General features: G+C 37.9%; 1 protein-coding gene across 1 annotated transcript in view; it reads left to right on the plus strand.

Moving 5' to 3' along the window:
- AMN (amnion associated transmembrane protein) overlaps window positions 1-13,685 on the plus strand; it is a 110,130-nt gene that overhangs the window by 10,483 nt on the left and 85,962 nt on the right. Inside the window, exons 3-4 of the mRNA XM_070936180.1 lie at window positions 11,304-11,422; window positions 11,507-11,551. Of these exons, the coding sequence (XP_070792281.1) occupies window positions 11,304-11,422; window positions 11,507-11,551 (164 nt within the window). The remainder of the gene's footprint in view (window positions 1-11,303; window positions 11,423-11,506; window positions 11,552-13,685) is intronic.

The following is a 13,685-nucleotide window of genomic DNA, read 5'->3' on the forward strand; positions in this document are numbered from 1 at the left end:
CAATGTTTGAGGGGCTGCCACAGAGAGGAGGGGGTCAAGCTATTTTCTAAAGCACCTGAAGGCCAGACAAGGAATAATGGATGGAAACTGAGCAAGGATAGATTCAACCTGGAAATAAGGAGATATTTTCTGACAGTGAGAGCAATCAACCAATGGAACAACTTGTCTTCAGAAGTTGTGAGAGCTTCATCACTGGAAGTTTTCAAGAAGAGACTGGACTGCCATCTATGAGAAATGATGTAGGGTCTGCTTGGGCAGAGGGTTGGACTAGATGACACACAAGGTCCCTTCCAACTCTATTAATCTGTAATCTGATTTTAAAGGGTCACATATTGTAGACTTGAAGTTATACTGAGATTACTTTTTCATATGCCCTACTCTTTTTGCATAGCATTAAAAAAAAAAAATGAGATACTGCTTTGGGGGAAGGGCTATGGTTCAGATCATGCTCCAGCAGCAATATACAAAAGACAGGTATTGTGCCTAAACCAAAAGGGAAGAACTCTCTTAACCCCACAATCATCTCACAGTCCTGCGGAGTTTCCTTAAATTACAAAGTGTCGTATGATAAGAAGTGTCCAAAGTTCATAAGGAGACTGAGGAGACAAAGTAGAACCAAGAGGCTGCAAAATGAAGACGTTCCTTTCCTCCTTTGTTTTGCTAGAGGTTTTTGGTAAGTAAAGAAAGTACGATCTAAGATTGGGGGGATGCAGATCAAATCATTTTCTATGTAGCATAAGTGTTGTGCAAAAGAATCAAGAATTTGATCATTTGTGATTTATTTGTAATTCAGCCAGAAAAAGGTAATTTCCATGTAGGTAAGTTTTGGGGTGATTTGCAGAGCCAGCATACTCATAGAAATTCTGCAGCTTGGATTTTTCCATTCCTTTCCTTCTATCTAAGCTTCTCCCTCCATCCTGCAGCCCCCCTATGTATAAAGCCTGAAGCTACTACTGTGAGATAACTTCTGTTAAATATGCATTGCTATTTAAGATTCAAAGACCAAGCTCCCTTAATGCAAGAACTGATTAAAGCAGAAGTCACAATTTATTTATAGAAATTAAACACAGCAACAGTACCATAACTGTTGAGAACTGAAAATATTTTACTGCAATTTGCAACATTTTATTATATAAAATACCACAGTAATTACATTAGAAAATAGAGATTGAATGTTTCTCTGGCAGTGTAATGAAAAGAATACTTAGGACTATGCAGTTGATTTCAAAACTATGATCTAATGTTTAATATAATCCTATCAAGTTTTACAACAACATTGTAAAGTAGGCTGGTATTATAATCTTTAAATTACAAATAACTGAGATGAAAAGAAAATATGGTCTACATAAACTGAGATTTCATTTTCCTCACTGTATATTTCCATGATCATATCTGTGATGTTTTACAAATTTGTATTTTGCTTGCATATTAATTGTAAAATCTTAGAAAGAAACAAAATTATTGATAGACACTTTTCTAAGAGTTGTTTAGACATATGTGTAAAATTTTAATTCATGATAATGATTGTCATGGTGTTTTATTTTGTTTTATTCAGTGAGCATTGCTGTACTATCGGTCTTACTGTAACTTTTCTGTTTGACAAGGAAATTAATACTTTTAATTGCAGATAGGAGTTTGCCCGGCTGAATTTCTTTCAAATAAAAAAACCAAACACTATCTCCACAAGAAGTATAGACAACATCTGCTTTATGCAGCCATTTTTTTAACACATTGGAAATCTTTCAATCCCATGATTCTTTCACCTGCATTTAGAAGTGACATAATCCAGTGACATCATTTAAAAGTGACATAATCCAGTGACATTGTAGCGTCCTCTGCCTGTTGCCGTCAGCAACCAGGAGTAGCCTCTGATTGACCACCAATTGACAGCTCTTTTGGCGGGAGGTGTAAGCGTTAACCATTGGCTACATCTCTGACAGCTGATGGTATAAATAGCAGTTCTGTCGCAAGTTGCTCTTGTTGCGTTCTGGTTACTTGTTGTTAAGCAATTGGATATTTCTATGATTTAAAGAGGCAGAAGATTTTATAATGGCTCTTGGGTTTTTTTATTATCCAATGTCTTATACAGAATTAGTGTTGAATGAAGTGGAAGCTGCTACTAAGTTTTCCAATACTGAGGCCATGCATCATTGAAGATTTGTTTCTATTTGAAATCCCATCTAGTTCAAAGATTCTGAGTGAACAGAAGTCATCATCACCAAAGAGATGTTGCACACAAATCACCAATATTTATGTATTTATTTAAAATATTTATATAGCTGCCCACCTTATAATAAACTTCAGACAGCTCCCAGGCAAAAAGTAAAACAATATAAAAACCATATTAAAATTACAAAAAATAAACACATTAAAAACAAAGTATGTTCCTGCTTTGGCTGATTGTCTCTGATAACAGTAGCAAGTTAACTGACATTCTGTCAATGAACTAACCAGTTCAAGCCCTAGGCAGATTGTGAGGCGGTTGGAAAGGGTCTGCTCATTTTCTCTGCAGGACATGAATACAAGCAAGCAAATGATTGAGTTGAGGTGTTGCTGTTGTTGTTTTGAGCTCGGTGATGTTAGTTAATTATCCCTTTCTGAGATCTAAGAGATGCAGGAAGCAGCTTCTGTTTCTGTTATGTTTTACTCTGAGTCTGCCTTGTTTTCATGCAACTATTTCTCTCTTATGATTCATTGCCAAGGATCAGAGCTTTCTGGATCCCTTTGTTGCCATCATTGGCTCATCTGGACATTTGCAATCCGGATCTTGCTCTCATCCTCACCCAGACTGTTTGTTACTCTGTGTGAACAGAAATTGAAGAAAAAGCCATTGATGGTTGCCTAGCAACTAGCAGACATATTTACAGTTTAAGAGTTGATGAGAAAAACATAGGCAGGGAATATCAAATATTTACTTCCTTTCTTGTAATACCACCCACGAAAGTAGAAAATCCATGCTGGCTTTAAGCATACCAGCATTGGAATTTAACCTCAAAGCTTCCTCACAGCTCAGGAATGATGTGAGATGAAGGATCTGTGACTGCTTGTTTGCTGAGGGCCTTTGTTGAAAGTGTGAGAGGTGAAGTCAGGTTGCCCAACATGCCCCGAAGCTGAAGTGCACTTTGGCCATGTATGATAGCGATCATGCATTAAATGATAGGCTGAAAAGAGAGCTAAGTGTGAAGTGATATATGCTGGCTGTGTTTCTTTGTGCAAGTGGTTAATTGGAATATCTACATTTGTCACATCATCCTGGTTGTGAAGGGATTGGAACAACAATTATGTTGACATTGGGGATGCCACAGGGAAGAACAATTCCACTGAAGGGGCTTGTGGTATATTTGTTATGTTTATCATAAAGCAGGGTTGGGATTAATTTTTGTTAATTTTTGTTAAAAGTTGTAGTGGGGACAAACTTCATCTGTGCATATAAATACTGCCAAAGCTACTGGCTTACAATTGACTCAACACTGGGAAGAAATGTACAATATCAAGCTAAACACATTTTGTCACTAAATCACATAGTATTAATAGAAACTTCAAGAACAAATTAGATAAGGAAAGTGTATGTGTGTGTGTAATGTGTAATGTGTGTGTGATGGAGAAGTGTTAAATATATTTTCAAGTATTGCCATTTGAACCAATATTAGAATTTGACTGATATTTTTAATTACCTAAAGCTAAAAAAAAAGCCCAAGAATTTTGGCCATCAGTAGATTCAAACATAAGCATATTATATTATATCCACTCCAGCCTAGACAATTCTTAATTTTTCTTACTTTTACATTCAGAAATAGAATCAGAGAGATGAAACAAGCTATTTAGGTCATCAAATCCAACCTGTTGTTCAATCCAGTAATCCAAAATGAAGCATATCCAATAGATAATTTTCCAGTTTCTGACTGAAAGTAAATTTTCCCCACTAGCAAGTCACAATGCTATTCTCCTATCCTAGAAATGGCACAAAACTGTTCCAGCATGAAATGTCACGTCTTCATTGCCAATTTGTACTTAACTTTTGTTGCTCCTGTTACATATCATTGCAGTGACCCGATTTCAAGATAATGAATGACAAACGCTAATACATTTTATAAAACTTAAATCTATCCTTAAATAATAGCTTGAATAAGGAGGAAAAATACCAGGGGTGAAATTCAGCAGGTTCTGACAGGTTCTGGAGAACTGGTAGTGGAAATTTTGAGCAGTTTGGAGAACCGGCAAATACCACCTCTGGCTGGCCCCACAGTGGGGTGGGAATGGATATTTTGCAATATCCTTCCCCCAGGAGTGGGGTAGGAATGGGGATTTTGCAGTATCCTTCCCCTGCCATGCCCACCAAGCCACACTATGCCCACCAAGCCACGCCCACAGAACCGGTAGTAAAAAAAATTTGGATTTCACTACTGAAAAATACTATTCTAACACTGATATCAAGTATGGTTAAGTTAAAAGGTAAAGGTAAAGTTTCCCCTCACACATACATGCTAGTCCTTCCCAACTCTAGCGGGTGGTGCTCATCTCCATTTCTAAGCTGAAGAGCCAGCACTGTTTGATGACGATTCAGTGGTCATGTGGCCGGCATGACTAAAATCGAAGGCACACGGAACGCTGTTACCTTTCCACCAACGCGGTCCCTATTTTTCTACTTGCATTTTTTACATGCTTTCGAACTGCTAGGTTGGCAGAAGCTGGGGCAAGTAATGGGAACTCACTCTGTTATGTGGCGCTAGGGATTCGAACCGCTGAATTGCCGACCTTTCTAATTGACAAGCTCAGCATCTTAGCCACTGAACCACCCTGTCCCCTTATGGTTAAGTTAAATTTGCATAAATCATGGACTAATGAAATGAAGACAATATCACAGAGTCTTGGGAGGAAAAGGATTGTGCCATGATATTGTTAGGTATAGGTGGGGCATGACTTTCATCCCAGGGAGGGATTTTACACTTTCCTCAGTATTAAATCGGTTTCACTATCCAAACACCTGGGGTTCCCCCCTCCTCTAATTTTCAACAACATCAAGTTTTCCTATAATTTAGGTCAATCCCTCTTCTGCAGTTAAAAAAAATGATATTGACCTTCTGTGTGATACTGATTTAGAGACTTGAAAACTTTTATCCATTCTGTCAGTTTTACCTTTTTTAATTGATCCAATTTCTCTGATTTTTTCTTAAGGTAATGCAGAGAACTGAAGGTAGGAAGGGTTCAAAATGGGACTGACTAATGCAGAATAAGGTGGACCTATTATTTCTTGTGATTTGGATGTTAACAGTTTTTTTTGATGCAACCTAAAATTGCATTTGCTTTTTTGGTGCTATGTCACACCACTGAGTAATGCAGTGGCTGATCAAATACAGTTCCAGTTCACACATACAATTACTATCTGCAGTCATGGCTTTTTATTTTCACTTCTGTTTTTAAGGCACCATCAATAAAAAAAAATACTTTTTATTTCTTCTCTTCCTCTCTGTCCACACTGTCATCTAAAAGGGATGATTTGTTACATTTTTGCTCCTTAAACACCACAAACTCCTGTTAAGTCTCCCTGATTGGATCTGCCAGGAAGTGAACAGATTTATTTTTAAGTTGTTAAGAATAATTTTAAACTGCCTATGATATTAAAAATGTATCTACCATTTTTTTCCTTCTAAATCAAATCACATGAGTTGGTGAGGAGAAATTAGGATTGAAATTGTAGCATCTGAGGGAGAGTTTTTCTAACCCCTTCCTCTATTCAACATAGAAACATCCACTCTGAAGTTGCTATTACTTTGGGGAGAAGTTTCCATTGATGCTATAATATATCAATAAAGGAGGATATTTGTAGCTCAGGATTGGAATGAGGGATCCTTGTTGCTCTCTGAGCTTGCTTGTTTTCATTAGTTGACTAGCACTGATTATGTTCTCTATGATAGTGTTTCAGAATTAGAAGAATGCATCATAACTCATCTTTTTTGAAGGTTACACATACTCAATTTCTTCAGTGTCTCTTTGCAGAGATTAGATTCTAGTTCCTTGATCATCTTTGTTGCCTGTTTCTAATTTAATTTCTTTGGTGTTTTTTTTTAATTAAAACTATGATTCTTAGTATTACAAAAAGTGCTAATGTTGAGGGGTCAAGCCAAATAGAATAGATCACAAATCACAGGAAATGTGATTTGTAAATTATACTTATGTTAATACATCCTAAAATTGTGTTTGTTTGTTTTTTTGCAGTCACATCACTTTGTTGACTTATATTCAGTTTGCAATTCCAATTCCAAGATCTTTTTCATAAACACTGTAACCAAGCCAGGGGTCTGAAATGTCTGCAATTTGATGATTCCCCTCCCCCCTTTCTTTGAAGCTTCCCTCTAGTCATCTGGTGCTTCACCAGCATTTCTCAGAGGTAATACATAAGAACTGGTCTGATTAACACCTAACTTTTTCAATATACTACAGCAGGAGTCCCCAACCCCTGGTCCGTGATCTGTGGCATACCAGAAAATGGTCCACACAAGCAAGCAAAGCCCCATCTGTGGGATGCAGGCAGCACATGAAACCATGACCTCTCCGGTCTGCGGAAAAACCTCTCTCTGTGGAACTGGTTCCTGGTGCTCAAAAGGTTGGGGGCTGCTGTACTACAGTATAATTAATTTGTCCAGGAGATTTAAACTCATCCAAAATACACAATTATTCTCTGACCAACCCTGCATCAGTCACAGGCTTCAATCCTGCCCTGTCATCTTCTTCACAATTTCCAGGTGAAGCAATATTTTTAGTACCCCAAAGCATTGTACCTTCTAAGAAGCTGATATACTGATTCCTTTCCTTTCCTTTCCTTTCCTTTCCTTTCCTTTCCTTTCCTTTCCTTTCCTTTCCTTTCCTTTCCTTTTTCCTCCCCCTCCCCTCCCCTCCCCTGCCTTGCCCTGCCCTGCTCTCCCCTCCTTTCCTTTCCTTTCCTTTCCTTTCCTTTCCTTTCCTTTCCTTTCCTTTCCTTTCCTTTCCTTTCCTTTCCTTTCCTTTCCTTTTTCCTTCCCTCCCCTCCCCTCCCCTCCCCTCCCTTCCCTTCCCTTCCTTTCCTTTCCTTTCCTTTCCTTTTTCCTTCCCTTCCCTTTTCTTTCCTTTCCTTTACTTCCCTCCCCTCCCCTCCCCCTCCCCTCCCTTCCCTTCCTTTCCTTTCCTTTCCTTTCCTTTCCTTTCCTTTCCTTTCCTTTCCTTTCCTTTCCTTTCCTTTCCTTTCCTTTCCTTTCCTTTCCTTTTTTGCTAGTGAGCTTTGTACCTCAGCTTCATCTGAGCTTTTAATTCCTAGCACCAGCTCTAACCCTAACCATTCGTAACCTGGTCAGCAACACAAGTCAGAAATTTTTCAGAATAACTGTACTTGCAAGAGGGAGAAAAATATATTTTAAAGAGATAAAGTTGTCAACAGATTTTGAAACTTCCCTTTCTTAGAACAAAGGGTGATATAGGAGAAAGATAGTTCATTCAAGATGATTACCTCTGCTGAACTGACATCCCCAAAGTAGACGATGTTAAAGGTAGCCAATTACTGGCCAGAGATTGTTATTTCTGGAGCAGATACATTTACAGATAAAGTGCAGAGAATTAAACAAGAAATCTATTTCTACATGATTTGGTTACTTCTGTATAGATGAAACCTTACAATTTATATTGACTGTTTCCTAATATGATTTGATTGCTTGTTTGTACCCTATGACTATCATTAAGTGTTGTACCTTATGATTCTTGACAAATTCCTTGTGTGTCCAATCACACTTGGCCAATAAAGAATTCTATGAATGATACCAATAATGAAAGATTCTGTATCTAGGAATATTTGCTGTGAGAATGGGTGAATGCAATAAAAATTTACAACTGTTTGTTATAGTCAGACTCAGGGAGTTATAGACTCCACAGACCAGTGGTGGGTTGCTACCAGTTCTCCCTGGTTCAGGAGAACCAGTAGTGGAAATCTTCATAAGAGAGCAAACCGGTTCGCTCTGAATTTCATTTGGGCACTCCCCCCCGCCCCCCGCGTTATACCTACCTTTATTTCATTTGTTTTTTGGTCAGCTGTAAGGCACAGTAGAAGCGATTGCCATGCCTCAGCTGTTTTTTTTTTCCAAAGCGCTTGCACAAAGTGCAAGTTCGGCACGCGCAAAGCTGGTGCGCGATGCGAACCGGTGGTAAAACTTATTAAAACCCACCACTGCCACAGACCATGTCTTCTCAATAACATTATATTTGTTTTCTTGGTTCTATCAACAAATCAACTTATTTGTGGGTGTGTATGTGAAGATCCTTAAATAATCTCACATTTATTGTTGCCCAAAGAGGATATTTTCTTCCTTTCTGCTTGACTGATGAATGTTACTAGGGTCTATAGAATGAACTCAGCTATGTGATTTTTTATTTATTTTTTTAGGGAAAGGCTGCAATAATTTAATACTTGGCTTAACAATAATGTTGGTTTCTAATTTAATGAAATATACAATTTCTAATTGTGTTGAAGCCCCTTCATCACATAATGGCATTAGAAAAAGACACTGTTCCAAATAATCTAACTTGCATTTTCTAACAAGAGTAAATTGAACATATGAGAATTTTTCAGACATTGGCTTGAGTGACTTGCTATGGAAGAAAAGCTCATGCTTCTTAATTTGTTCTACTTTGCTCCATAGGTTATATGTGTGTGTGTGTTTTGGAGAATCTGACAAAGATTAAATGAGTATAAACTATACGTGCATGTTGCTCACAGCATTATAGTCCTTGAATAGGCAAAATCTTTTATTATAAAAGGCAAACATTAATTTCAATCTTTCTGCATGTGCATTCAGACAGTACAGAAGGAGCTGTGCAGGATCTATGCATGAGCAGAAGAATGAGAGAAGCATTACTTGGATAGCGAGTGATCATCATGAGATGCTTCACCCACTGTCTAAGAGTGTGCACAACATTAACCAAGGGCATTTTCATGCCACCACCATTTAGATCAGGGGTGAAATCCAGCAGGTTCTGACAGGTTCTGGAGAACCGGTAGCGGAAATTTTGAGTAGTTCGGAGAACTGGCAAATACCACCTCTGGATGGCCCCAGAGTGGGGTGGGAATGGGATTTTGCAGTATCCTTCCCCTGGAGTGGGGTGGGAATGGAGATTTTGCAGTATCCTTCCCCTGCCACACCCACCAAGCCACGCCCACCAAGCCACACCATGCCCATCAAGCCACGCCCACAGAATTGGTAGTAAAAAAAAAATGGATTTCACCACTGCTTTAGATGCAATAGAAAGCTATGTATGATTACTGGATCCTCACTTTTAATGATCTGAAATGCTGAGTACAAGGGGCAGTGTCCAAGCCAGTCCAATTTCTTTAGAAACAAAATCAATTGACCACAACTTCATATCAAAGGGCAGGCACGTAGGGCAGAGGAGGAAAAGGGGAGGGAGGGAGGAAGGAAGGAAGGAGTTCTTCCATGTCAAGGAAAAGGGGGAAATTAACAAATAGTAATAATTAATTAGTAATTTCACCTTACTTTTTTTTTTTTTTTGCGTGTTTGCCTACAGCACTGACAAGCCATCATTTCCCTTATAAGACCACAAGTTCAGGATTTAGGAGGAGAAGTGGTAATTTATTTATTTAATGTATGGCATATCATACATGGACTAGCAATATAAATTAACATTTCAACTAGATTAGTAGAACCTAATAAAATATAAATATTTAAAATATCTATGTTCAAATATTAATGTCAAACCAGGGGTGTCAAACCCAATTGCATCACGGGCTGTATCGTGACATATCGGGCCGTATCGGGCCATATCGGGATGTTTTTTGCCTTTGCAGATCCGGGGTGGGTGTGGCCTGCACTGGTCATATCTGGCCCAGCCAGTTCAACAGGTCTGGTCTAGGCCGTTGAAGTGCAGCATCGTTTACAATAAATAAATCAGATACTGCACTGGTATATGCCCTCAGTTTACAGCCAGTCACAATGTGGAAATAATTCCCTCCAATGGGAAAATGAAACCTCAGCAAAGGAGGGGAAACTAATATCATAGCAATTTCATTTACTCCAAGCCAGTGTCCTCCCAACATGGCTGACATTCTGGGAACGCAGATCTGTGGACCTTCTTTCAGAATCCTTCTGTGGAAGGGCCCGTGAAAGGCCTCTAATGGTGGATCCTAATAACTAGGAGCCAGAAATCTTCCTTACTTGATCTCATCTATGGCAATTCCATCTTCCAGGACAAAATTCATCCTCTGAGAAGACCAGATATGTGAGAAAGTATTTTACAAATAATAGGAATTGACAGCTCTTCATCATAATGAGTACAAAACACTGCAAGGGTCTTCCAGGGCAGGAATTAATTCACAATCCATTTGCTATGTTTGCTTAGATCTCAATTACTTCAGATGTGACAGAAAATCAGGCTCTCCAATATGTGTGTATGATTATTTTCTTTGAATGTTGCAGGAAAAGCATGAATTGTGTGGGTAGCTGCTTACTATAGTGCTTGCTGGAGTTTGTCATATTTAAAGCCCTTCTGGAAATTCTCTAGAAATCATTGTCTGAAGCAAGTAGCAACATTTAAGTAGAAAATAAACAACAATAATAGGAGGAGGAGACCAGTTTGGCTAAATAACAAATGTGTCCCTACCCAATTATTCTGTCCTTAAAATGAACCTTCAACATTGGCTAGTGCATGCATGCCAAAGTATACTGAGCAGAAGTACTTATAAATCCAATTGAACATAGCAATACCAGCAATAAGCAATCTGCCATAAAGCAAAACTGCTGTTGAAAATATAATGAAGCACAACACATAGGGTTGTTAAGTCTTTGTACTGTCATCAAGGACATCAATCAGTCTGACCAGGGTGTAGCAAGTGGCATTTTAATACCTGTGGTGATATCTGAAATATATAGCTACTTCATTTTTTTAGTGGCTTAGTAAATACGCACGCACGCACACACAATTTATTAAAATATATTTGTGTGTTTGTATAAATGTGTAAATGGTAAACACACACATACACACACACCATTTACTAAAGTGTGTGTGTGTGTGTGTGTGTGTGTGTGTGTGTGTGTGTGTGTGTGTAAAGGAAAAGGCCAAACTTCAATTTTGTAATGTTCCTTTAATCATACAGTGAATGGAGTAAGAAAAATCAGACATCCCATTTTGCTCTCGTCATATCTCCCCAATCAAAGCTTGTGGATATTGTTGTTGTTGTTGTTGTTGTTGTTGTTGTTGTTGTTGTTGTTGTTATTATTATTATTATTATTATTATTATTATTATTATTATTATTGGTCTTTCTCAGGCTCTTCAGTTGCTGTGTACAAACAATGGATTCCAAATACAAATTTTGAAAATGCTGCTAATTGGGATCAAAACCGAATCCCATGTGCCAAGGATACCGTTCTTTTTGGAAGTAATAAGGTGCTTAATTTTTGAATCAAAACCAAATTTACCACAGCTGGTCTTTTCAGGAATGTGGTCTTTACATGTCTTTATTCCTTCCAGATTGTATCAGTTTTTGTCCAGGCATCCCACTCTTTAACAGATATGGTAAGTATACTCATTATTGTGACATGTTGAAGCAGAGTAATGCCTAAATATATTACATACTTAAAATTATACTGCAGGTAAGTGAGAGATTATTATTATTATTATTTTAATTTGATTTATATGCCGCCCTTCTCCGGAGACTCAGGGCGGCTTACAATGCGTTAAACAACAGCCTTCATACTTTTGTATATTTATACAAAGTCAGCTTATTGCCCCCACAAACTGGGTCCTCAATTTACCTACCTTAGAAAGAATGGAAGGCTGAATCAACCTTGAGCCTGGTGAGATTCAGACTTACAATAATTGCAGACAGCTAGTGTTAATCAAAATGCTTTTAGTCTGCTGAGCCACCAGGCCCTGGTGTGGTATGTGACACACACACACACACACACACACAAATATATATATATATATATATGTATGTATGTATGTATGTATATGTATATGTGTGTGTGTGTGTCTTCTTAAGTTTTCGCGGGTGTGTATATGCAAAAAATTAAAATCTCGGGTGTTTTCCCACGTCATGTTAAATTAATTAGTTAAAATGTTTAAAATTCTGGTTAAAATCCTAGCTTAAAATCTTCCAAAAATCCTTACAGAGCACTCTGCAAAGTCCTTTAAAACCTTAGCTAAAATCCTACCAGTACCTTAAAAGTTTTTCTTTCTAGCAACGTTTCGACAGGCTCACAACCCTGTCATCTTCAGGCTCTTATCTAGTTTAGAAGCTATGGGTGTGTTGCGAGGTCGGAGCTGTCGCTTTTCTATGTTTGCTGCTGCTGACGTATGCTGGTTAGCCTGTAACTCTGTGTTGTGATTGGAGGACAGCAGTTTTTCTTCCTGCTTCCTCATCCTGGCTGTTTGGCTACGTGTTACAGGCCCAGCTTTCTCAGGTTCTCTATTATTATCTGTCTGCTGTAGAGGGGAAAGGATTCTGGTAGGCATCACAGCACCCTTGATTGTTAGTTGAGATCTCAGCCTGTCTTCTGACTCGATTCTTCACCAAATTGATCACAACTCAGGGTAACTACATGGATGCAGCCATATTGTTTTTTTCTTTGGCAAAATGGAATTGGTCGGAACTTCCTTATTCTAGGACTCTAAAAGAGATATTATTATTGTTGTTATTGTTGTTATTATTATTATTATTTAGATAATAATCTAAAAATTATTTTCTAGTAAAGTCTACAGCCTTAAACTTTATATTCACTTATTAATCAGAACCAACTATGCTTAGATTTAAATCAATTTAGTTGAGCTTTGCCATTTGTTTTGACTTTTAAGTCAGTACCTTGTCCTTTTACTTTTATGTAAGAGCAACTTGCTTCTGCTTAGTGACACATGTCAGAATTGCCACTGCTTACTTAAGATTCTTGAAAAAATAATGTTGGTCAACCTGGATGGACTCAATATTAGCCAGAATTGAATTCAGGAACTGCAGGTCTTCTGTGTTTAAAGATGTACATATTGCCATCCCAATTTGGAAGGAGAACCCTAGAGACTGATAGCATTTTTATGGCAGATTGTTTATTGGGGTATGTATGCAGGAATAAAGTGAGGATTCATAGGTTCTCATAATCAATACTCCACACAATTCTTGTTCTTAATCTGTTTCAAAGGGAACCACAGCATCATCAAATTTCTTGCAGCAAAAAAGTCAGCTCTTTACCTCCTTTTCAAGCCTATTTTCACAACAGATGGCTTAAAAATATATGGATAAGATTTGCCCTCTCCACTTGGTCTAGTATAATGCAAAATTGAGTCATCTTTCTTCTATAACTTATGATTTCTTGGGACTAATCTAACTTCTGCTGAAAAAAAAACCATTTCCTTTGTCACATCTGAAAATGTATTGGCTCAGGAAATCCAGACAAACATTCTGCTCATAGAAAGCATAGTCAAAATTACGGTACATTTTGACTCTACCAACATCTTGATCAACTCACAAGCCTCGACTCACATTACTTTATTGAGCTAGTTCCTGAGATACTCAAACCAAATATTGAATAATAAATATTCTTCTGGTTTGTTTGAATAAATATGGTTGTATATTTATTCTCCACAGTGCTCCTGTCATTGCATGCTTCCCTTTCCTACAAAGTAAGAACTATTCTTGGAGCAGCATTTTTATGTTCAT

Source organism: Pituophis catenifer, unplaced genomic scaffold (assembly GCF_029215685.1).
Source record: "Pituophis catenifer annectens isolate HBS135680 unplaced genomic scaffold, rPitCat1.0.hap2 SCAF_1, whole genome shotgun sequence".
Taxonomy (NCBI): Eukaryota; Metazoa; Chordata; class Lepidosauria; order Squamata; family Colubridae; genus Pituophis; species Pituophis catenifer.